The sequence below is a fragment of the Borostomias antarcticus genome (assembly GCF_949987555.1).
Source record: "Borostomias antarcticus genome assembly, chromosome: 6".
Lineage (NCBI taxonomy): Eukaryota > Metazoa > Chordata > Actinopteri > Stomiiformes > Stomiidae > Borostomias > Borostomias antarcticus.
The window spans coordinates 23,097,766-23,120,181 of NC_140239.1; the positions used below are offsets into that span (position 1 = coordinate 23,097,766).

At 43.8% G+C, this 22,416-nt stretch overlaps 2 protein-coding genes across 4 annotated transcripts in view; both read left to right on the forward strand.

The window, feature by feature from the left end:
• The window catches only part of myt1la (myelin transcription factor 1-like, a), a gene marked incomplete at both ends in the record, with an annotated part of 28,704 nt that extends 22,556 nt beyond the window's left edge, over positions 1 to 6,148 (forward strand). The window contains 11 exons of the mRNA XM_084439269.1: positions 25 to 252; positions 875 to 1,017; positions 1,236 to 1,304; positions 1,517 to 1,579; positions 2,388 to 2,471; positions 3,087 to 3,308; positions 3,436 to 3,527; positions 3,662 to 3,765; positions 4,043 to 4,186; positions 4,990 to 5,052; positions 6,008 to 6,148. Coding sequence (XP_084295395.1) covers positions 25 to 252; positions 875 to 1,017; positions 1,236 to 1,304; positions 1,517 to 1,579; positions 2,388 to 2,471; positions 3,087 to 3,308; positions 3,436 to 3,527; positions 3,662 to 3,765; positions 4,043 to 4,186; positions 4,990 to 5,052; positions 6,008 to 6,148 — 1,353 coding nt within the window. The remainder of the gene's footprint in view (positions 1 to 24; positions 253 to 874; positions 1,018 to 1,235; positions 1,305 to 1,516; positions 1,580 to 2,387; positions 2,472 to 3,086; positions 3,309 to 3,435; positions 3,528 to 3,661; positions 3,766 to 4,042; positions 4,187 to 4,989; positions 5,053 to 6,007) is intronic.
• Positions 6,149 to 8,961: 2,813 nt separating this feature from the next.
• cep43 (centrosomal protein 43) lies at positions 8,962 to 20,639 on the forward strand. Of its 3 annotated transcripts, XM_084439730.1 has the most exons (19): positions 8,962 to 9,055; positions 9,422 to 9,475; positions 9,634 to 9,688; positions 10,208 to 10,296; positions 10,462 to 10,599; positions 12,281 to 12,307; positions 12,730 to 12,786; positions 13,144 to 13,214; positions 13,330 to 13,391; positions 13,503 to 13,567; positions 13,669 to 13,749; positions 15,586 to 15,824; positions 16,317 to 16,382; positions 17,037 to 17,114; positions 17,312 to 17,439; positions 18,353 to 18,427; positions 18,516 to 18,549; positions 18,683 to 18,767; positions 19,148 to 20,639. In XM_084439730.1, exons 1-19 carry the CDS (start codon positions 8,972 to 8,974, stop codon positions 19,220 to 19,222), a joined length of 1,563 nt encoding a protein of 520 aa, XP_084295856.1. In that variant the 5' UTR covers positions 8,962 to 8,971; the 3' UTR covers positions 19,223 to 20,639. The 3 variants fall into 3 exon arrangements, with proteins under 3 accessions (XP_084295856.1, XP_084295857.1, XP_084295858.1); XM_084439731.1 differs by lacking the exon at positions 17,037 to 17,114; XM_084439732.1 differs by lacking the exons at positions 16,317 to 16,382; positions 17,037 to 17,114.
• Positions 20,640 to 22,416: the final 1,777 nt, after the last annotated feature.

Below are 22,416 nucleotides of genomic sequence, written 5' to 3' on the forward strand. Positions count from 1 at the left end.
CTCTCTCTCTCTCTCTCTCCGTAGGGTCCGGATGGGGACATGGATGACAGCAATACTCTGGACCTGAGTATGAGCCGGCAGCCCGGGGGTCCGGAGGGAAGTGGTACGGTCCTGACGCCCCTGCAGCCCATGTCGCCCCAGCGCCAGGCCCTGCTCAACAGCAGGTGCTACCAGATGACCGAGGCCGACTGCTGGGATCTCCCCGTCGACTACACCAAGATCAAACGCCTCAACGAGGATGACCACAAAGAGGTATGTGGAAGGACCACAGCAAAACTGTATTATGCTAATACTATTTTGTTTTCTTGTATAGTATTGTTATGGACCATAATGGTCTTCAGACAGTACCCAGGTAATGATGATGGATGATTGGTTTCGTCCAAAGAAAAGGGAGAGGGGGTGGGGCGTCACTCCTACAGCCTTTTACTGACATCTAGTGGATGTCGCTGGTACTGCGTTGATCATTGGCGTGCAAAGTGCATTCATGGTTCAGGTGATTGATTAAGACTCAGATTATGTTATTGCAGCAAGAGATATATCATCTTTACACTTTAGGCTTCACATGTCTAATATTATTATACAAAGCAATTCATGCAGTAAATTGATGCACAGTGTTCGATTAAAACAGCTAAGTTAAGGGCTTTAATTGGGCCTCTTAATCAAGCATAGATTATTTTTTTTGGGGGGTGGGGGGGGTGGGTGAGCATGGAGTTTGGGATGGGGGGAGCGGGGTGTGGGGGGGAGCAGAATTCCTCCTCCTCCCAAGAACTGAGATCTTCTGAGCAACTTAAAAAGCCGTGATCTGTTACGCAAAACAGGACGAACGTGCAAACTGTGTGGATCATGTGGCGACGTTTGTAGTGACAGGATGTAGTCCTTGTATTTCTCACCTCAGACGGACGAACTGGACCCATTCCAGGACCTCCTGGATGACCAGCACTACCCCAGCGACGTAACCCTCACAAGCCCCAAACACAAGTTCACTCCCTGCAAAGAGAGCAAGAAGGAACTCATCACGTAAGGCCGCACCTGATTATTTGACACTCGTATTAGCTCAGCTCAATTCAGTTTGGTTCAACTATTTCACCAGTACTGTCCTCTCATTACCTTCACTGCTTTGAAAATGTACAGATATACTGTATACTGTACATGTCATATAACCTCTACATTTGTTTATAAATTTCAAAAGTGAGCATATCCCCCCATCTGATATTTGAATTTGGTATGCTCCATAGCCTCTCAAGCTGCCAGTTAGCAGACAAAAGCATTCGCAGTATGATGACCACTAACTCACAAGACCTCAAGTAAGTAATACTCCAAGTCAGTGTTTTGACAGAATCTTTCAATCTCTGAACGAGAAGGAACTAATTAAATAATGCGTGTTGACTCATCCCTCTCCCCGGTGGTCTCTCTGGTGGTGTCTCTGTCTGGTGTCTCTCTCCTCCCTGTCCCCTCTCTTTCTCTCTCTTTTTTTCTCTCTCTCTCTCTCTCTCTCTCTCTCTCTCTCTCTCTCCAGGTGTCCCACTCCAGGCTGTGACGGGTCAGGACACATCACTGGGAACTACGCCTCACACAGGAGGTAGACTTGCTTTATACTGCACATGCACCCTTACAAACACACACACACACACACACACAAATACATACTGCCAGGCCGCTAGTGCAGATAGTTCTTAATGGCGTCTCTGGTTAGATAAAGAAAAAAGAGAAAAAAACAAAAAACAACTCACACACATACACACAAACATAGAAATATGCTCATCTGTAGGCACACACACTCACACACACACACACACACACACACACAAGGACACCCCATCATATCTCATCATAATTATAAACACCATGTGACCCAAAGTAGAGGATGGCAATATGAGCCAATGACGCTGATCCCCCCGCCCCCTGAACTGATCCATTCATGTGTTAAACCTGTAAAGTGAAAATACAGCACACTGATGTCTGACTAATAATGCTGTTCACCTAAGATGGTGAACAGCATTAGTCTGACTGTTCATCTAAGATGGTAGTGAACTGACTGTTTATCTAAGATGGTAGTGAACTAACTGTTCATCTAAGATGGTAGTGAACTGACTGTTCATATAAGATGGTAGTGAACTAACTGTTCGTATAAGATGGTAGTGAACTGACTGTTCATATAAGATGGTAGTGAACTAACTGTTCGTATAAGATGGTAGTGAACTAACTGTTCATATAAGATTGCAGTGAACTGACTGGTGCTGTTCATCTAAGATGGTAGTGAACTGACTGATGCTGTTCATCTAAGATGGTAGTGAACTGACTGATGCTGTTCATCTAAGATGGTAGTGAACTGACTGATGCTGTTCATCTAAGATGGTAGTGAACTGCACAAGACCTTTCCCCTCCAGTCTGTCAGGTTGTCCACGGGCGAAGAAAAGCGGGATCAAGATACTCCACAGCAAGGAGGACAAGGACGATCAGGAGCCAATCAGGTGAGGCCTTACAGGACGGCGCAGACGTGTTGCGTGTAAATGTCATGCTCTGTCATGTATTTCACCTGATGTTCCCCACAGACAACTACGAGTGTAAAGGGACGGGTTATCGCTTGAGAGCATTTGACATTTCAGTGCAGCAGTGGTGTAACGTTAAGGGCGCGCGACCTTGTGAATAATACAAAGTTCGCACCGCGTCATTCCGCCTCCCGATCTTTCTCCCAGCTGCCAGGGCCACCTCCACTCCTGCCTGGTTCAGTGGATCTACTATCATCATTAACATTGCAATCATAATTACTGACCCGTGTGTCGGCAGGGGTGGAGCAGCCTGTAGACGCGCTGCTCATTCTCATCAGCCCAAATGTCACAGTGAAGGACATGTTAATGCAGCGCCGCGCGCGGCTCCGTCTATAACCTGGGGAGCGTTCGTCTTTGGAGCGGCCTGGTGTTGTGCTTCCAGTAATTATACTGCACCATGTGTCCCGGCGTCCCTGGGGGGGTCTGGTGATGGCCGGATATGATATGACAGACAGATGTGATGATGACGCAGGTGGTGTGAGTGAACACTGACCCCTGCGACCCCCCCCCCGTCCCCTGTCCCCTCTCCCCCCGCAGGTGTCCCGTCCCCGGCTGTGACGGACAGGGCCACGTGACGGGGAAGTACGCGTCGCATCGCAGCGCGTCGGGCTGCCCCTTGGCAGCCAAAAGACAGAAGGACGGCTATGTCAACGGCTCCCAGTTCGCCTGGAAGTCGGGGAAGACGGACGGCATGTCGTGCCCGACCCCGGGATGCGACGGTTCGGGCCACGTCAGCGGGAGCTTCCTGACCCATCGGAGGTGGGCGGGGCTCTACACGGAACTCGTGATTGGTTCCAACAGGATCAGAAATGTACCTGCCCTATTGTTGTTGTTTTTGTTTTAAAATGAGGATCATCTCATGCCGACTCTGTGTGTCTTCGTCCAGTCTCTCCGGATGCCCCCGTGCCACCTCTGCCATGAAGAAAGCCAGGATGAGTGGTGTAGAAATGTTGACAATCAAGCAACGGGCAAGCAAAGGTAATCTGACCATGTCAAATCAAAATGAGTCATTTTTTTAGTGATTTTTTTTTTCTTCCGCTTTTCCTAGAGATATTTAACATTATAAACCAAATCTGAAGTTGTAGTTAGTTATGCTTTTTTTTTCTCTTCAGGAATAGAAAATGATGAGGAAATCAAACAGCTGGATGAAGAAATCAAAGATTTAAATGAGTCGAACAATCAAGTGGAATCAGACATGATCAAACTTAGGACACAAGTAAGATTGACTTGTTTGTCTGTGTGTGTGTGTGTGTGTGTGTGTGTGTGTGTGTGTGTGTGTGTGTGTGTGTGTGTGTGTGTGTGTGTGTACATCCGTGTGTGTGTCTGTCTCTGTGCGCGCACGTATGTGTGTGTGTGTGTGTGTGTGTGTGTGTGTGTGTGCATGCGTGTGTGTGTGTGTGTGTGTGTGTGTGTGTGTGTGTGTGTGTGTGTGTGTGAGTCTGCTCAAGTCTGCTCCAACTTTACCCTATTCTTGTCTTCCTCTGGTGTGCCAGATCACCACCATGGAGACAAACCTGAAGTCTATAGAGGAGGAGAACAAGGTGATTGAGCAACAGAATGACTCTCTACTACACGAGTTGGCCAACCTCAGCCAGTCTCTCATTAACAGCTTAGCCAACATCCAGCTCCCACATATGGTAAGAAGATGCTTAGAGTACAGTTACTTTTGGGCGAGTGCCGTATTAAAGCATGGATAAAGTGTCTGACTTGGGCATCCAGAGAGTGTTATTGGGGTCTAGGGGTGTGAGTTGGGATTGGGACATGGGCTATGTTGTCAACGATATTGGCACACTTGAAAGCATGTCAATGTGTTCCATATTACGCAAGTGTGTTAAAACCCAGGACAATAGTTTGGCATGGCCATTTGATGAAAATTAGTCCATTCATGTGTTTAATAACAAATCCATGAAAGTGGCTTACTCCACTTCTCAGTTGGATGTTTCGATAGAGATAATGAGTTGAAAGGGATTTGGAGATGTTTAAACTACCTGAGATTCTTTTTCAAGTGCCTATTCCAATGACATAGTTAAGTTTTCACCATCTGCTTCTTTCTGTTCATCACTTGTTTTCTCAGCGGTTCATGTGCTTCTGTGCTACAGCACTTCCCTTGCAGATCTAACATTAACAACAAAAACAACAGCGCCACCAGGCTCGGTTTCTGTTGAGAAAAAAGTCATGGCTCAAGAGTCATGGCATCATGACGCCATGTGTCTATTTGTATTATCCAATTACAGCTTGTGTGTAGACTAGCTAATTCGATCTTCCCTGTACCCAAAGGCACCAAATTTGCTTAATCACTGTATCTTCTCCCTCTGAATACGGCTTCCTCTTCTTCACCCAGTCATGTGAGGGGACGACCACCTCATGATAGGTTACACAGCATTTTGCCGCCTTTTTGTCTAGCAGGCTAATAGACTTCTCTCTGCGCCTCTTTCTATAGAAACCGATGCCCCAGAAAGAGGCCCCAGTTAAACATAACTGCTGTTTACAGATGCCCCACAGAGTAAGAGATCCATGTTCATAGTCCTTTATCCAATATCCTTCTCTTCTGCACTTTCATGTCCTTCCTGAAGTCTCCCCTCCTCCTTGTGAACTTCGATGTGGTGTGGATGCATCACAGCTGTTCATACATGTTGCCTTTATAACGACTCTCTAGTCAGAAGAGATTTCAATTTGACGGCTTTAGAACTATTTCAAAGAGCCTGTGACTTACTGCCTTAAAAGGCAATGGTCATGATGTGACACTCTGAGACATAAAAGAGTATGGTAGTACACAGTTACAGTCAAACTAAGAACGTATGTTCAGTCGACTGTTGCACATCAGATTCATATGCCTGTGTCTCTGTTTATGTTACAGCTACACCATGTTCACATATGTGCTTCATCTATCTCACACATGCTAGCCACACACACATCACATTATCCATGTGATGCTGGCCACCATTTTGTCTCCATGAACTACATGCTTGTGCCAATCATCCATATGAGTCAGATTAAATCCACTGATTTTGCATGATCTGGTGTTAATCAATTGCATTGTATCCTGTAAAGAGGTCGAAATGTATGAAACCGATTATTTTTGTACGTTGACTCAATTAGTGGAATCCTGCCATGCTGTCTTGACAATGTCTTCAGCTGTTACATTTCCCTCCCCTGAATTGGCTAGCTCTGCATCCTCCCTCCCTCCCTCCCTCCCTTCCTTCCTTCCTTCCTTCCTTCCTTCCTTCCTTCCTTCCTTCCTTCCTTCCTTCCTTCCTTCCTTCCTTCCTTCCTTCCTTCCTTCCTTCCTTCCTTCCTTCCTTCCTTCCTTCCTTCCTTCCTTCCTTCCTTCCTTCCTCCCTTCCTTCCCCTTTTCTCTTAAAGAAAATGAATGGATCACCTGAGTTGTGTGTGATTTAGTATGATTGAGTCTGGCTGTTGTTTGTCATTGCCCTCACTTATTTTATTTATCCCCACAGGAACCAATGAATGAACAGAACTTTGACACATATGTGAGTACTTTGACAGACATGTACACCCATCAGGACCAGTACCAGAGTCCGGAGAATAAGGCCCTACTGGAGAACATCAAACAAGCAGTGCAAGGCATCCAGGTGTAGCCTTCCCTGGAGGCCCAACCAAGAGATGCTAAAGCAAAAAAGTCTAAAGAGGAAATGGATTATAATTTTGCTGCTGTAATTAACCATAGTATTTCTTTTTATTTATGGTCCATGGTTTTTCTTCTTCGATTTTTTGTCTTGCTTTGAAAATACTTATCGCAAAGGTTTTAAAGAACATTCACGTTTTGTACATTTTCATATGACCTTATATAATGTGATGTAATGTTTATAGCTGCTAATGTATGCACATTCTAGTGTATATGTATTTATTAATTGTAAGCTTGAATCATTCATTATTTTAATGCTTATTGACAAAAGGACGAAAGTGAATGCCACTGGCTTAGAAAGATGAAAGCTGAGGGCGATTTGTGAGGAGCAATCATTTTTAGATAAGCTTTTCTCAATGGATGTACAAGAAGACCTTTGGTGTGCAGATTGTTTAATGGATGTACATTTATCAATTTTTGTAACAATGTTTGAAAACTATGTCTTCAGTGGTCAGTGTGGACACTAATAACAATGTCTATGTGTAAATGAAGTACGGGAAGAAACAATGTATAAACATGAAGATTTCAAACATCATGACACGGAAACTTACTGGTGCAAAACCCATCATCCAGAATGGACTACTTCATTTGTTTAAAACTCTTAGTATTCTGTGTTGACAAGAGAAACATGTTTCATTCTGACACAGAGGGAATGACCAATGGCTACATAAACTGTAGGAGACAATCTAGCATTACTAATTTACTTTGATCTCAAATCTTAAATAGGCAGTAGGACAGCTTATCAGCAATATTGGTATGAAAAAGATAAAATCACTTGTTTAGATATGGGATGCAATCTATATAGAAATGTTTGGGTATATGCAATTTCTTATGAGTAAAATTAGCAAAGAGCTGATAGAGATTTTTACTAAATGTAAATGTATTAAGTTTTGTATAAATCTTTTAATACAATCATGTTTTAGGAATTCAACATGGGTGATTGGTTCCAAAATGAAAGGTGTATATGAGTTTCCTTCTCTCATGTTCGATTTTGCACAGGGACACCTTTGTTTCCATGTTTTGATGTTTTTATTGACTCTCTAAGAGGTACTTGAACGTTTCAAATGAAGGCCAGAGGTTTTGTAGATACGTTCTCTTTCTAATGGCTGAATGATACTGGATTTACAGGGTCTATGTCCCCATGCATCATAGTATATATTGCACTTGTTCAGTAGAATTGTCTTTGCAATCATGCATCTAAGTGTTTGAGCCACAAGATAATGATATGAGCTTAAGAGCGCTTTTGTTAATCTGTCAGAAAAGATTTACTCGATTGGTGGAATCTAAAGTCAGTAAAGATGGCTGAATAATGACATATTCTATGGCCCATATTCTTAAACTAAACATTAATAACTATCATTTTCTATAAGGCATCAGCTGCAAATGTATTCATAGCACTTAAGAAAGCATTATAATGCAATGTGAATGTCATTGTCAGCCCCTGTATAATGCCTAAACTTTTAGAACATCAGTACATCCCAAATTTACCCTTCAATAGTACTGATTGAATATCTTGCCCAAATTGGCATTATCATGTGACTAACAGTTGCTTCAGATGACACTAATAGTGGATTATACATGTGTTCTTAATACAATTTATCATGCATGCACTTCATTGGAGTATGTCAAAATGTTATCAATGGGTAAATAAAGAGGATGATTTGCAAAAAAAATGTATAGCTTCTAAAAAAGTATGTAAAGTGCGAACATGTGGTGTCCACAAGACTGCAGTGTCTTTGTGCTGGACTTTAAGTGGAGTGAGTCAAGTGTAGACATCCCTGTTTGATGGTGGGCTTGTCGATGACCTGATCTCACACTTGGAGCTGTCCTCTCTGACCTCCTGAAAGACCACATTCCATGACTCCACGTCTGCACCAGAGGCTTTGTGTCTGCAGCTTTTTGCCAATATAGTAACGCTTTAGATAGATTGACAGCTTGTACTTTTTTTCTTTAGTCAATAACTCTTACTGATACAAAGGAAATGGGAATTAAAAGCACAAATCTGCCGCTCACCAACAGTCAGTAGACTACATATTGTAATATCAGATGTACTAAAAAGTTATCTGTGACTACTGTATTTACATAGAGAAAACTAACATGTCACACATGCTAGAATGCAGAAAAAACATGAATATTTGTGAAGTCATCAATTTATTAAGATTCTAAACTTTCAATTTCTTTCAAGTAATGCTTTGATGAAGGGATTTTATACAACATCAATTTCCTTCTGTCCTTTCCCCTATCCCCTCTCTCTTTTGCAAACTTTCCAACTTTATTTTGGTACCACATGGCATGATTTATGTTGATATATTTTTGCTGTATATGTTTAAGATCACAAGTTGCTGTGATATTTAATTTGAAATTGTGAAGTTTGTACAATTTTTATCATGCTGGTGTTGACATCTTGCTCTGAATAAAACTTGTGTTGCAACACTAGAATGTGTATTGTTTTAATTGCCTATTGATCTTAAATAAGGCATACTAGAATAAAATAGAGTAGAGTAGAGTAGGCCTAGAGTAGAGTAGAATAGAATAGAATGTGTAACTGTGACGTTTAAAATAATGATTTTATTGACCATTTGCACACACGTGACCATGTAAATCTGCAGGACAAATGAAGCAACATTTCGTGTGTGTGTGTGCTTTTGAGTGTTCGGGTTTCTTTGGACTTTGTACTGTCTTTGAATCTGCGTTACTAAATAAACAGATACGTTAGCTTTCGTCTGACACGTGACTAAAGTTGTGTGTTTTAGTTGTATTGTAGCTAGCAATAAAGATGTCTGCCACTGAGGATGATACAGAATTACGGGATCTTTTGATCCAAAACCTCGAAAACAATGGCGTATTGAACAAATTAAAGGTAAGAAATAGTCGATATAGCCTCAACACTGACAATTTGATTTCGCTGACACTTGTCGGTAAAACAAACCCATTTCAAACTAGCTAGCTAACTGTAGCTAACCTGGGCCTAACGCAGCTTGCAGCTAATAAGCTAGCTATCACTACGTAGCTAGCCTGTGTCTAAGTGAGTTAGCTTGCTAGAATAGCCACCAGTAATTACCAGATAATCTAAGGCTATACTGTTGTGTAGTTTACATATAATTAGAGCCACCACAACGTTAGCTACTAACCTTCATATTCATTAAACAGTAACGTTTGGCAGCGCACAGTGTGCTATGCCCTTAGCTAATAATGGCTAACGTTAGCTTAACGTTAAACTTTACAGGCAGAGATGCGAGCTGCTGTCTTCCTGGCAATGGATGAGCAAGATAAAGTGGAGGTAAAGTTCTGAATAACGGTCTAACTGGATAGTTAACTAAATACGTCCTGCTTCTTCACGTTACAGTCAGTTCCTTGCTTAATACTTGAAGCTGATGTGTAATGTCAGCCCAGCTGCTAGCTAGGTCCAACTAACCTCTACCATGCATTTCCTTACAGAACAAAACTCCACTTGTAAATGAAAACCTGAAGAAGTGTCTTAATACCACAGATGGTAAATTCCATCTCCATATCATGACCTTTGTTAACAATTCACTAACATTTAGTTAGAAGTACAATATGTGTAATTTTCAGCAATGAAATGTATGATTAATTGAGAAGGATCAGTGAATGAGCTTCTCGTAACCACATCTTTGTAGACTTCTGCTTGGTTCTGCTACAGCAATTTTTTTAATTCAGTGTTGAGATGATTGTCTTTATAAAGCTTGGAGCTGAGGTTGCCTCCTCCCATAGAGGCGTGGACACACCTGATTCAAACTGCGCGAGTGCTGAGATTTCTATCAGCAACATGGGTCTTTCCTTGGCCTAATTTTGGAGTGTCAAACCGTAAACCTCAAGCAGCCTGAATTAACCTTGCAGCCTGAATTAACCTTGCAGACTGAATTAAACCCTCACAGACTTAATTTACCATTGCAGCCAGCAGGTAGAGCATAAGTTATGTATTGGAAGGAACTTTAAGTCAGCTAATGACTCATGATTCATGTTGTCATGAGTCTGCGTGGTTCCTTTGCAGGACGCCTGGTGTCCAGTCTAATCATTGACTTTCTACAAGTCTTTAACCTGGACTTCACACTTGCTGTGTTCCAGCCGGAGATTAACTCGGTGAGTGTTGATGACGACATCGCAGTTTATAATGCAAATAGTGCAGTTCCAAATGATCACAGCATTGAGAGATGACCGATTCCCCCAAGTTGCTGTTCATTGTTGCTAATTTACAGTGATGTGGTATAATAATATAGATGTGTGTGTGTGTGTTTTCTATCCCAGTTGAATGGCCTGGACAGTCGTGAGCAGGTGTCACGGGAGCTGGGCATCCCAGAGACCGATGTCAACAAGAACACCCCCCTGCTTCTGGAGCTGATCAGAAGAGGCAGACATAAGGACAAGTGTTCTATCTTCTCAGACGTAAACACACCTCTGCAGCTCTACGTAGCTTCAAGTCCACATCTGACACCACAGTAAATGATCCAAATGCGAAGCTCCTTGTTTCTGTACGAGGTAGGGTTGGCCCATGAACGATGTCATCGCCGATGTTTAATAGCCAAATACGATGGCTGAGAGAACATCGTTACATCATGTTAAAATAATTGCAGGGCACTTTTTAAACACTTAGGCTGTCAAAATGAACAGTTGGGTATTATATTTGTGCAATTAATTAGTCCCTGTTAGTTATTTTCCATATTGTGTCCCTCTTGAAGAATTAGAACAGCGAACTGGAGCTACTGTACAGTACAGTACAGTACAGTAGAGCAGACGGCATGCGCCTTAAACCTGAGTTGCTTAATACATAGCGTTATTTCTGCTTAATTAAACATTCATGTAAATGATTAGATTTACTTTTTTTTCCCGCAATCTATGTGTCATAAAACTTTACAGATTTACCTATAGCTAAATTTACATGATCTCTATCAAATGCCGTTCAAGTGCGTAATGTTCTATTAGCCTAAGACTAGACATACGCCTTCGGATTACACCGTCTTTTATCAAACTTAGCCTACCATGATTATCTTAATGCAAATTAAATACTGCCCTGTTACAATAATATAGCATTAGCCTATTTATTAGGTGTGGTTTCTTAACGTTTTCCCATGACAAATATGACCTTCCAACTGTCCTCTGCGCAAACTGCCACATTGAGACCATAGGACTTTTCATTAATGAGTCCAGTTAGCTACTTCCCACAGTCCTAAACGAACCAGCTGTCAATAAATGACACGCTGCCGTAGAATACAGGTCGTTCATCTGTTGAACAGAAAATCACTTGTTTCATTGCAATTAAAATCTATTACAGTATGACAGCAGCGCTATCAGACTTCACTTGTCACATAACGTGAGTCTAGAGCAGCCCTCAGCCTTCTTTCACTTTTTAAACTTAACAGAAGCAGTTGTAAGTACGCTACCATGTCCGTGTATGTTTAATTGATCAATTATAAGCAAATTTGGAAAATTCCGCAACATTCCATTTTACAGTTGATTCCATTTTTATTAGGCTAACTAATTCCTTGATTCCGTCCGCTGAAATCATAGGGCCCTACTTCAAGCTTTAGGCCTATTTCTGATTGGCAGGGTTAGATTGGCTCTTTCTAGGTTGTCAGTCAATCAGAACCTGGACTTGCCAACGGGACCTGAAACCTAGAGGCCTATAGGCCTACCTAAAGATAGAGAATATTATTATGAAAATCCCGGTTATCGTTTTAATTAAAAGGTAGCTTTGCCTACCTTAATCAAAAGACAAAGAATACATTGTAAATGCATACGTAATAGCCCTATAAAATAATGAAAATCTGTAGGCTATTTCATAGTATTAGGCTTTTAATTTTATTTTTTAAAAACCACAATAGGACAATGTCATTGTCCATCGCGACGTTTGAATGTGCACATCGTGATGTCATATGAGTACACATCGCCCAACCCTAGTGTGATGTTTAATTCCGCTTTCTGCCCAGAAAAAAACACTTCTCCCTTAAAACCCACACTGATTGTGATCCCAAATGCTTGCTCGCCCATCTGACACATTTTCTGCTTAATGGGGAAGTCCTTTCTCAGATTGTAATATTCTCGCTCTCCTCCCTCTGTCTGTTCTCAGGGTGACAAGGCCACAAACATTCCCAAGGTAGGGTATCTTGGCTCTTTACTGTACGCATCTCACCCACATCTGTGTGCGCTTTCTCGTCTGAATGATCTGGGTCAGGGCGCGTGATATGAGTGTACCTGTAGCCTGTAGCCTACCAAGGAGATTTGAGAGAGACAATGGTTTTCCTGTTCATCAGCGAGTTTCAGAAAAAACAAGTTTGTCCTACTTGCGAACAGTCACGTCTCATTGTCAGCAGAACGATCTCATTGTCAGCAGAACGATCTCACGTTTGTGGCCCACATTGGTAGTGATTGTGGTGGACCACCTCGTTATCCCCTTAATTGACGACCACAGCAGAGCATTGAGTGGGGTTGTTTTGTCTTCTCAATACAGTGTGTGGCCCGTGGCTCCTAGCTCTATTCTCACATGTTCTCCTTTTTCTTCCCCCCCCCCTTCTGTAGGAAGTATCCCCCAGGCAAATTGCAGATGCCCGAAAGAAATTTGACTTTTATGATAAGGTGATCATCTGTAAATCGCCTCAAAATATGCATGCATGTTCCAATGTGTGTGGTCTTTTTATTTATTTTTTACATCTTTGGTTATATTCCACTAACATGAACAAACATGGACATACACACTCTAAAAGTAAACAACACAACACAAAAACAGGACATAGATAAAGTAAAACGACAACTAAAAAAGAAACACCGCTGCACAGATTAGCTAGTAGTTCACGTTACCTTGAACAAAGTACGGTATCAACCAGTCAATTGTGTGTGGCCATGATTAGTGTTGTTATACGAATCAGTCCTACTTGACATTGTCAGTATTATGACTGCGTGTCTGTTATTTTTTTCATATTTCTCCCTGTACAGGACAGATCTGGTGGGGTGCGCAGAGAGGATTTAAAAGCAGTGTTTGGAGATCTCTTTCCCAACTTCAACAAGTATGAGCATCCATGATGAACGTCTCGAGCAGAAAGCTGACACTAGCCTATTGATATACTTGTAGCTGTCCCCAGTCCGCTAAGCACACCTTCCTGTCTGTGTGTCCAACGGCAGGAGCATGCTGGAGAGATATGTCACAGATGAACTCCGCAGCATAGACAAAGCCCCCAGCAAACGTAGGTGTTTTTAGATGTGGAAATGGGGTAAAGCTTTAGATTTGGGATGATTTGAGTAATTATCAACAAGGTATTTACCATTTACCTCTCTTCATGTCTGTGTTTCTACAGCTGTAGACTTCCAGGAGTTCCTAGGATTATACAAACGCCTCTTCGTTCAATGCAGAAGTGTGGTGGTGAGGCGTCTTTTGATGTTTTTGGAATTACCTGGTATTAAAACAGTGGCAGATCTTATCAAAGGAACAACATGGCGTCTCTGTTGTTCCCCGTTCTTAAGGTCTCTCATGACAGCAGTGAAGTCATTCACCCCCCTAACCGATTCAGTGAGGAGAAAATGTACCCATCGCTAGCTAGTAAGGTAGGTTCACTCCGTCAAAACCAATGGAGCATGCTATCTTTATAATGTAAATGCATATTATAATTGGTTGGTGTGTGGTGTTCCAAGTACTGTAGCAGTGAGTAAAGCTTAGTATTGCATGCTGAATATATTAGAAACTCATTTCTCTGTAACACCTGTTCAAGGGTTTCGTACTTCCATATGCACTTTCTTACTTTAGTCCTCAGTTTACTTTCTTTAGCGGCCTCTTTACTTGTTGGTTAAGGCAGCGCATGTCTTCAGCGACACCCTGATTCATAATGCAGCCTCCACAGTGGTTGAGGAATGCATAGGCCACCCGACCAGGGACCTGCCCATCTGAGATGCGCCCACGCTCCTTGATGTGTACAGACTAGAGATATATGAAGCATTTTGATCATCGACTGTGAATGGCATTACCAGACTGTTCGTTGTTAAAACAGAGCCCGTATCTTTACGGAAAGCGTTAAGAGGTTAGGCGATTGTAGTGGTTCATCTGAAGGGAGTGTTCTCTGTTGGGACAGTTCTTTAGCGAGGTGCTGAGTGAGTGAGTGAGTGAGCAGGCGAGGAGGCTGGAATAGCTGCTGATAGCTGTTCTCAATGCGCAGATCCCCAGGTTTAAAGGACCTAAGCACAGTGGACAGGAGAGGAGGGCTGATGCCAAGGTAACGCAGCATGGTGGGAGCAGGGCTAGAGAGCAGCGGTCTCATACCAACTCAACCAGGGGAGCTGCCACACCCCAACCCCCAGCCCCAAATCACCACCAAAGCTTGTGGTATCGCATGATGCGTTATACAAAAGACACAAGCTTCAACACTGATGTTAATTTACCCATAGCATAGGCCTGCCGGTGCCAAAGCCTTCTTTGTTATCCCATGGTTGAATTGATATGCTGTCACAATCAGCACAGGCCAGCGAGACGACTCATTTTAGCTTTAACAGCCTAAGGGAGAATGCAAAAACGTACCTTTCTCTATGGCTCCATCTTTGAAGATGGAACCTGCTCAGAGTCATGTCCCATCACGCTGTTTAATCCTAGTTTCATAGCAGATGCCTTCGGTCACCAAAAACCTTGATGTTTTGCATGTCTGATACTAACAGCTCCGCTGCACTGCAGTAAGAGGGTATGTAAAGACTAACATTGAGCAGACTCATGCAAGGAGAGTCCTCGGGTCTCATTTTTGTATTTCACCACCACTAACCCTACTGCTAGTAGTCCTCACACTGTTAAAGATAGACTCTAGTCTAGGGTGTGACAAAAGCTGCCCAAAACAAGCGGTACAATACTCACCGGAGGTTAGGTTCGCAAAATTCTGTGAATGTTCACAAACTTGCCATGGGAGTTAACGGGAATTAACAGGAATAAACAGGAAAACAGAATGTATTCCTGTTGGGAATTTTGGGTAGTTTGTGAATATTCCTGGGATTTTGCAACCCTGCCAGAGGTACTCAAATTAACGAGCTCCTCAACCTCCTGTCAGTTCCGTCGGCGTAGCACGCCGTCTTCGTGTTTGCGACATGCCTGTAGGCGCCAAAAAGGAAGAAGAACGACCCCCATTTCTAACAACATCTCCGGTGGAGGATGAGTGCCCACTTTTTTCCGGATATGACGTCACACCCCTGAGTCTACCTTTAAACGCTAGCCTTCCTGGACCCACAGAATCGACTAACAATCGTTGTGTACCCCTTTCCCCTCAAAAGGCTGTGCCTTTTGCCAGGTTGTCATTGTAAATAAGAAACGGTTCTTAATGTCTTAGCTGGTAAAATAAAGGTTTAATAAAAAAATAATACAAATTTCTGTGGCTTGTTGTGATACGGTTGCCCTGTCATGCTGTGTAGGGGGCGGAGCTTAACCACAGTGACAGCAGCCCGAGCTTTGGCTCCCTGAAGGGTAAAGGGCATGCGCACGTGACGTCCAGACACCCCGAGGCGTCCGGCGACCACAGGAACGCCGCCGCCGCCCCCGGCCTGAGGAAAGACCTGGACCTGGAGGTGGGGTTGGAGGCGGAGGAGGACGCAGACGAGGGGGACTCCTTCTTTGACGACCCCCTGCCCAAACCACAGAAAACCTACGGCTGGTGAGGAGCTTTGACAAAGTCTCTCTCTCTCTATCTTTCTCTCCTCTCTCTCCCACTCTTTTCTCTCTCTCCCACACACATTCTGTATCTTTCTCTCCTCTCTCTCCCACTCTTTTCTCACTCTATCTCTTCCTCTCTCTTTCTCTCTCACACACACATTCTGTATCTCTCTCTTTCTCACACATACTGTACTCTCTCCCCCCCTCTCTGTCATTGTCCCTTGCACATAGGTAAACATGATATCTGGTCTGGCTTGTGAAATGTTCCTCTTAAGCTCCTGATATCAGAGCTTGATAAACAGAGACACGGCAACCGAAAGGGGAATCTCAGCCCTAGTCCCATTAGTAGGCAGAATCATTCGTGTTGTGTTTTGAGCTATGGTACAGCCCTGTCACAGCCTTTCTCACTGTGTGTGTGTGTCTCTCTCTCTCACACACATTCTGTATCTTTCTCTCCTCTCTCTCCCTCTCACTGCTGCATCTGGAGGAGTAGTCCTACCTCAGCAGATAAGACAATGTCAGGGGCCAGTCTCTCTGAACAGAGAAATAGTCCAAAAGAGTAAGTACCCACCACAGGAACAGATCGTAGGCCGAACTACTGTTCTGACCGTGTTTCTAAGCTCGTTTGTCAAGACGTCCAGTATTTCCCCCCCCCCCACTGCTTTTCTTGATGTGGCAGGGAAAGGCTGTGGGTAAAGAGCAGTGTGATCTTGCGTGGGAGGTCGGTGGTTTGTCTGCCGGAGCTCTGCTCTGCTCTCCCCGTTTCCCTGTCTCTCCTGTGTCCTTTTTTTTCTCTTGTCTCCCTCTGTCTGTCTCTCTTTCCGTGTATCTCTGCGTGACGTGCGTCTCCCCTTCAACTCAAAGCAGTCTCCGCCCCGAGAGAGGGGAGAGCATTAGAGGACGATCCGTCCCCCAAATCAGGAGAGGCGCTAGCCTCCATGAGTGAGTGCGCATGGTGTTGTGTATGGGGTCGGAAAGCACACGACTCTCGAGTGAATGCAAGGACATGGCTGTTAGCCTGCAGCCCTGCACCTCCACATCATTTGTGTGCCGCCTCAATACACCAGTGTGTTGTTTTCGCTCACGTTGGGTTGAATCTACTTCAGCCAGCTGTAGTTGTTGGACTTTGCACTTTTTTTTCTCTCTGCATGCGTGTGTGTGTGTGTGTGTGTGTGTTATATCCTGTTTGTCTTCCCTCTTTCTCCGGGCTCAGCCTGTCTGCTCTGGGCAGTGACACAGAGGGGGAGGAGGCCTTTTCTGACATTGATCATGAACACAGCTCTGAACACAGGTGAGCTGCAGGGGTGGAGACTGTATCCCTCTCTCTCTCTCTCCTACTCGCCCCCCGTAGCACTTCATGTAGCCATCGTCTCCTCTACCTGTGTGTCTCCTCTACCTGTGTGTGTGTGGTGTGTGTGTGTGTGTGTGTGTGTGTGTGTGTGTGTGTCCGTGCGCACTAAGACTGAGGCCTTGTTTGTCTCCTCCCAGGAGGGGGGACTCGGGCAGGGCGGGAGGAAGCCCCCCAGCCTCCTTGTCTGACGCAGCCCCCCAGAAGAGCGCGGGGGGGTCTCTCTCGGGACAGGCCGGCCTCAGAGACCTCTCCGGCAGCCGGAACGGTAAGAAGGCCACAGAGATCTTTTCACCATCTCGTCCCATCTCGTTTCCATCTCGTGGAGTTATTCGATCGAGAAGTGGATCTTTTTAATAAATGAAGTCTCCGACGTAACTTCAGGCGAGCCACGATGTCAACGCCGGGCTAATCGGCAGAGGCTAATCAGTCACACCCCGTATGACGCAACCCACCAGCTGACTGTCAGCCGTCATAGCATTGGTTCAGCCCGCTAGAGCGCATGTATTTAAGCTGTCAAAACATGTCATCGTTCGCTCTTGCCATTACTGCTGATCGCTCGTATCTCAGCCCCACCTCCTCCCCTGCTCCGCCTGTGTTCTGTCGATGTCGTCTCTGTTGTCACCGTTGCTCTCTGTTCCAGGGGTATTGCTGCATTCTTCTGGTATTCCACTATGCGTCGGCTAGTGGAAGCCGGGGAATTTCACTAGCTTAGTCTCTGTGGCGCTCCGTGGTGATCGTGGGCCGAAACATCTCCGAAGGGCCATCCAGCGGTCCCTCCGGTCACCATGGAGGCAGAGACACTAGGCTGTATCTCCTTTGGCGTCTGTATCTCCTTTCTCCGTGGAGGCCAGGGACTATAATGTACAGCAGTCCCCCTGTGGCGCTCTTTAATGTTCTTAGTGGGCTGAGTTACCTCCGAGCGTCTTCCCGATCGCGGCCCACTCTGATCGTCATAGAGGCAGGGGGCTAGACGCTGTTCCCTCTTCCGGCACTCTGGGCCAAGCGGCCCAGAGGGGGGGAACATTTAGATTGCCGCTTTCCACATGCGTGGAAGGCAGGGGACCCCCCGAACAGATCACACCACCAAAATTCATATGCGTAAAAAAATCTATATTGTGGCATGCTAATAAATGGGTCAATTTTGACTAAAGTGATCTCGACTGAAATGTGTTTGTTAGGTACTTCGAGCTCCAAAGAAAAAGGATTCAAAGACGTGAAGGCCACGAATGACAAAACCGGATCTCTCGTTCTTGGTATGGATTGGTTTTGCCTTGTGCAATTTCGTTTTGTAAAGTATTTTCACATGGTTTTACTCCTATCTTTTTTTTTTGTCCTCCACAGATGATGACGTTGACTATGACGACGACTTTAACAGGTAATGCACTTCCTCACACTGGTTGGTTCTACTGCTGACACTGTTCATTGATAATAAGTAGTTCCCCTAGTCGCATAAGAGATGAAAATATGAAGAGTCTCGCTCTTGTGTGTTTGGGTTTACCGCCTGCCAGCCATCGGTCGGATCTCTCCAGGAGCGAGGTGAGCATCGGCGAAGAGATTGACGTCTCCATTGAGGGGCCGGACACCAGCGATAAGGTAGTGTGCAGAACAAAAGAAACAGTGTCCGTGTCACGGTGGTGATGAGGGGGCCCCTGCGGTACTGTCTTAGGAACAGGAAGTACACTAGGTCATACGTATGTAGGTAACCTAAAGCTGCGCAGCCACCTGTGAATGTCCTGCCAACATGTCACACAATGAATTCACTTAGTGAATGTGTGCAGTAGCGATGGTCATCTGAAGTTCCATCTATAATCGAGAGCAGTTATTGGTGAAATATTTCTGCAACATTGCCTCCTCCATCTCATATTGTGTCTCTTGCTTCTTGGTTCTTTCTCAACCTCTCTCTCTCATGTTCTCTCTCGCTGTCACTCTCCCCTTCCCCCTCTCTCCCTCTCTGATTGGCTCTCTTGTCCCAGTTTGATGAGACGACCCAGGACCTGAGTGTGTCTCAGATAAGTCAAGCAGCAGACTACATAGAGAAGGTGGCCTAGCAGGTTTCACACCACTCACACTGACCTCTAGACGACCACGATGACCTTTCACTGCACCAGCCCCCCTCATTTCTACCGGAGTTACAGTATTTATCTCTGTACAGTTTGTGTTTATGGACCTAATAAAATAACCTTTGTTAATGATATCTTCACCTGGCTCCTGTTTGAATGAATCCAGGATTGTGAGATTTTTATTCAAGGATGTTTATTTGGCATGTTTGCGAGATGTTTAAGGGTTTAAATATCTTTTTATTGCTGTGATAAATCAAGAGGGATCTGTCCATGGCAAGATAGTTGGCAAAGGAACAGCAGACGGATTCCTCTTATCCAACAGCTGTTCGGCCGTGCTAAAGCAAGGGAATGTTTTTGTACGACAAGCTTGTCTTGGTGCCGCAGCAAAACATTCAGGCATTTCTTTTCCAGTGGAATTTTTTTGGTTTTTACTATTGTCAAACTACACAGTGATTGGCTGTCTTGCGTGTGCAGTACGCGTACCCAGGATGGCTGCCACACGTATTCTGCATTCATTCAGAGCGTTCTTTGTGCTTTGTGTCTCGCTGAGGTAAATGGTAAATGTGCAATACCTCCAGAAATCATGGAGGCAAGGAGGTCACGGAGGCGATTATAGAGCTTTGAACAACTATAACCACACTTTTCTTGTAATCTAAAGGGAAAGGGAGTTAACATCATAGAGGATTGTCATAGCGGGCTGTCTTAAAGTGAGCACATGACAAAATGTCCAAAACAATCCAGAACAACTAGATATCATTGCACGGCGTCCATGAACATGGAAATTAAACTAGAGGTTGATGCTGTTTTTTGTCGGCGTAGGGACCTCATGGGGACAGGTGGGACGTGTCCCACTCAATATTGGAAACAGTTGGACTTATCCCACCCAAAAATTACACTGCGGTGTGGGCGGAGAAAAAAACTGCACATTTGAAACCTTTGTTTTGAAGAGCGCAACACTGGGACAGGACACTTGTTCACTTTCACTTGTCAGAGAGTCTTTTGTAGAGCAGGTTACTCCCCACTAGCTTTGAATTTGAGGACGGGTTGAATTATGTCATTAGTCTCTCAGTCATGCGGGTAAAATGGCAAACTTTATGAAATTAAACAATGGATATGATTAAATCAACAAATTAGTTTTGAAACAATGTTTTACTGGCTTAGTTTTAGCCATATACATCTATAAAGTGTATGAGCATTTGTGCAATGCAAATAAGTGGTTTGAAATAAAAGTCAGTGATTCAGTCTGTGACAAAACCTTTCTAAATATTTAGCCTTTGTAATGGTTAAGTCTAGTACTGATTGTGGAATGCTCTTCCTCAGGACTTGAGAGCTGCAGTGTCTATGGACATTTATAAGAAGCAGCTAAATACGCTTCTGTTTAGACAGTCATTTGTCAAATTAATTTGACTATGTTTATGACTGTTGTCCTGTTTCCTGTGTTTAATTTTGTCATGTTTCTGTATGCATTTAACCTGTGAAGCACTTTGTGAGGCCTCTCTGTGAGAAGTGCTACTGTAGGCCTATATAAATAAATGTAGCCTACTTATACTGAGACTACATTTTTTTGTGTTTAGTGTTGTAATTTACATTAAGGTCATGCAGGACTATCAAATGGTTGAGATAGGCAGACAAAGAGGGAGAGAGAGGTGTATTAGTAACAGGAGAGAGATTGTATTAACCTGTATTGGCTGGCTAGCAAAGACGACTAGGAGAAGTATTAACCTGTATTGGCCTTTGTGAGCTTGATGTACATCAGAGCTTTCACAGACATTTAGTTATTGCTTGCTTAGTCTCTGAGTTAGGCTTTGAGTGAGACTGCATTCACTTTAGGAGATTGAGACCATGTATGACGGAATTAGAAATTGGGCAAAGTTGAAGCCATATTCTTAAATATAAAAAAGAAGTGGGTCGTATATGATTGCACTGATCATTTTGTAACTGACTCAATATTGACTGCTCCTGCTAATAGTAAGTAGCCTTGAAAACCAATGGTTCTCGAGCCTATAGGAGCCTATCTCCTGATTCCTTAGTGTTTCTTGATACAAGTACACCCCCTGGACATGACGCTAGTATGTCGCAGGGACTTGCCCCCAATCCAACCCTTGCTGCTGAGTGCCAAGCTGAGAGGCATTGGGTACCATTTTTAATAGTCTTTGGTATGACTCGGCCAGGGATCGAACCCCCAACCTCACAATCTCAGGGCGGACACTGTAACCACTAGGCCATTGAGCTGCTTCTCTTGCTAGTAGTACCTCAGGATGCTAATAGTACCTCAGGATGCTTTTTGAAGTAAAAAGTAAATAAAATAAAATAAGCAAATGTGTCCCCCCAATGTCAAACTCACTCCTACACCCTTGATTCAAATGGCCCATTCAGGGAAGAGATGGTGTGTTTAAGATTGCCAGATTGCGCTATCACAAGAGGAGAGTGCTTTGTTGTGGTACAGTATCTACAGTATATGGCATAATCATCTGATGCCCTGTCACCCACATAGCTAGAAATGACATGGCATGCAGCTCTTTTAAGTCATTTGAGAGAATCACATTAAACACAATAGCAAGAGCCTCTTGTGAATTCATACATTTATGAGTGCACTTTCCTGTAAGTTCGCCCAATTAAACTGCAGAACCTGTGAGGGTGAGGAAAGGGGGCGTTTAGACGCTAGTTGGATAGAGGCTATACACGCAAGCTGTCTCACTTACAAGGAAGTGTGCCTGTGATTGTGTCAATAGGTACTGTACACACTATTACAATTACACCGGTAAGTCCTCTATTTCTATGTAGCATGATACATGTATGTACCGTAACCTACTGTATTCCAGGCATGATTTTTTTTAAACTAATGTAAGGTGGCAGCATTATTTGGTATTTAGAATAAGATGTACTGTATGGTAACATTTCTGCTTTGTACATAATGATTTATTGGCAGCTAACTAACTCTTCCACAATTATGCTCAGTAATTTCCCCCCAAAATCATAGTGTAAATTCAGTGTACCGCACACGAATGCTCATGATTAGGCTGCACTTGTATGAAGCTGGAATGCAATGTTATGCACATACAGCACTACATTTTCTCCATTGAGTGCTGCATATCTTGATAATATCATAGCTAGTGAGTGACATTATTTGAAGATAATGCTTTTTAGAAATTAAGTATGTCTTCTTAGTTGACCTGTCTGGT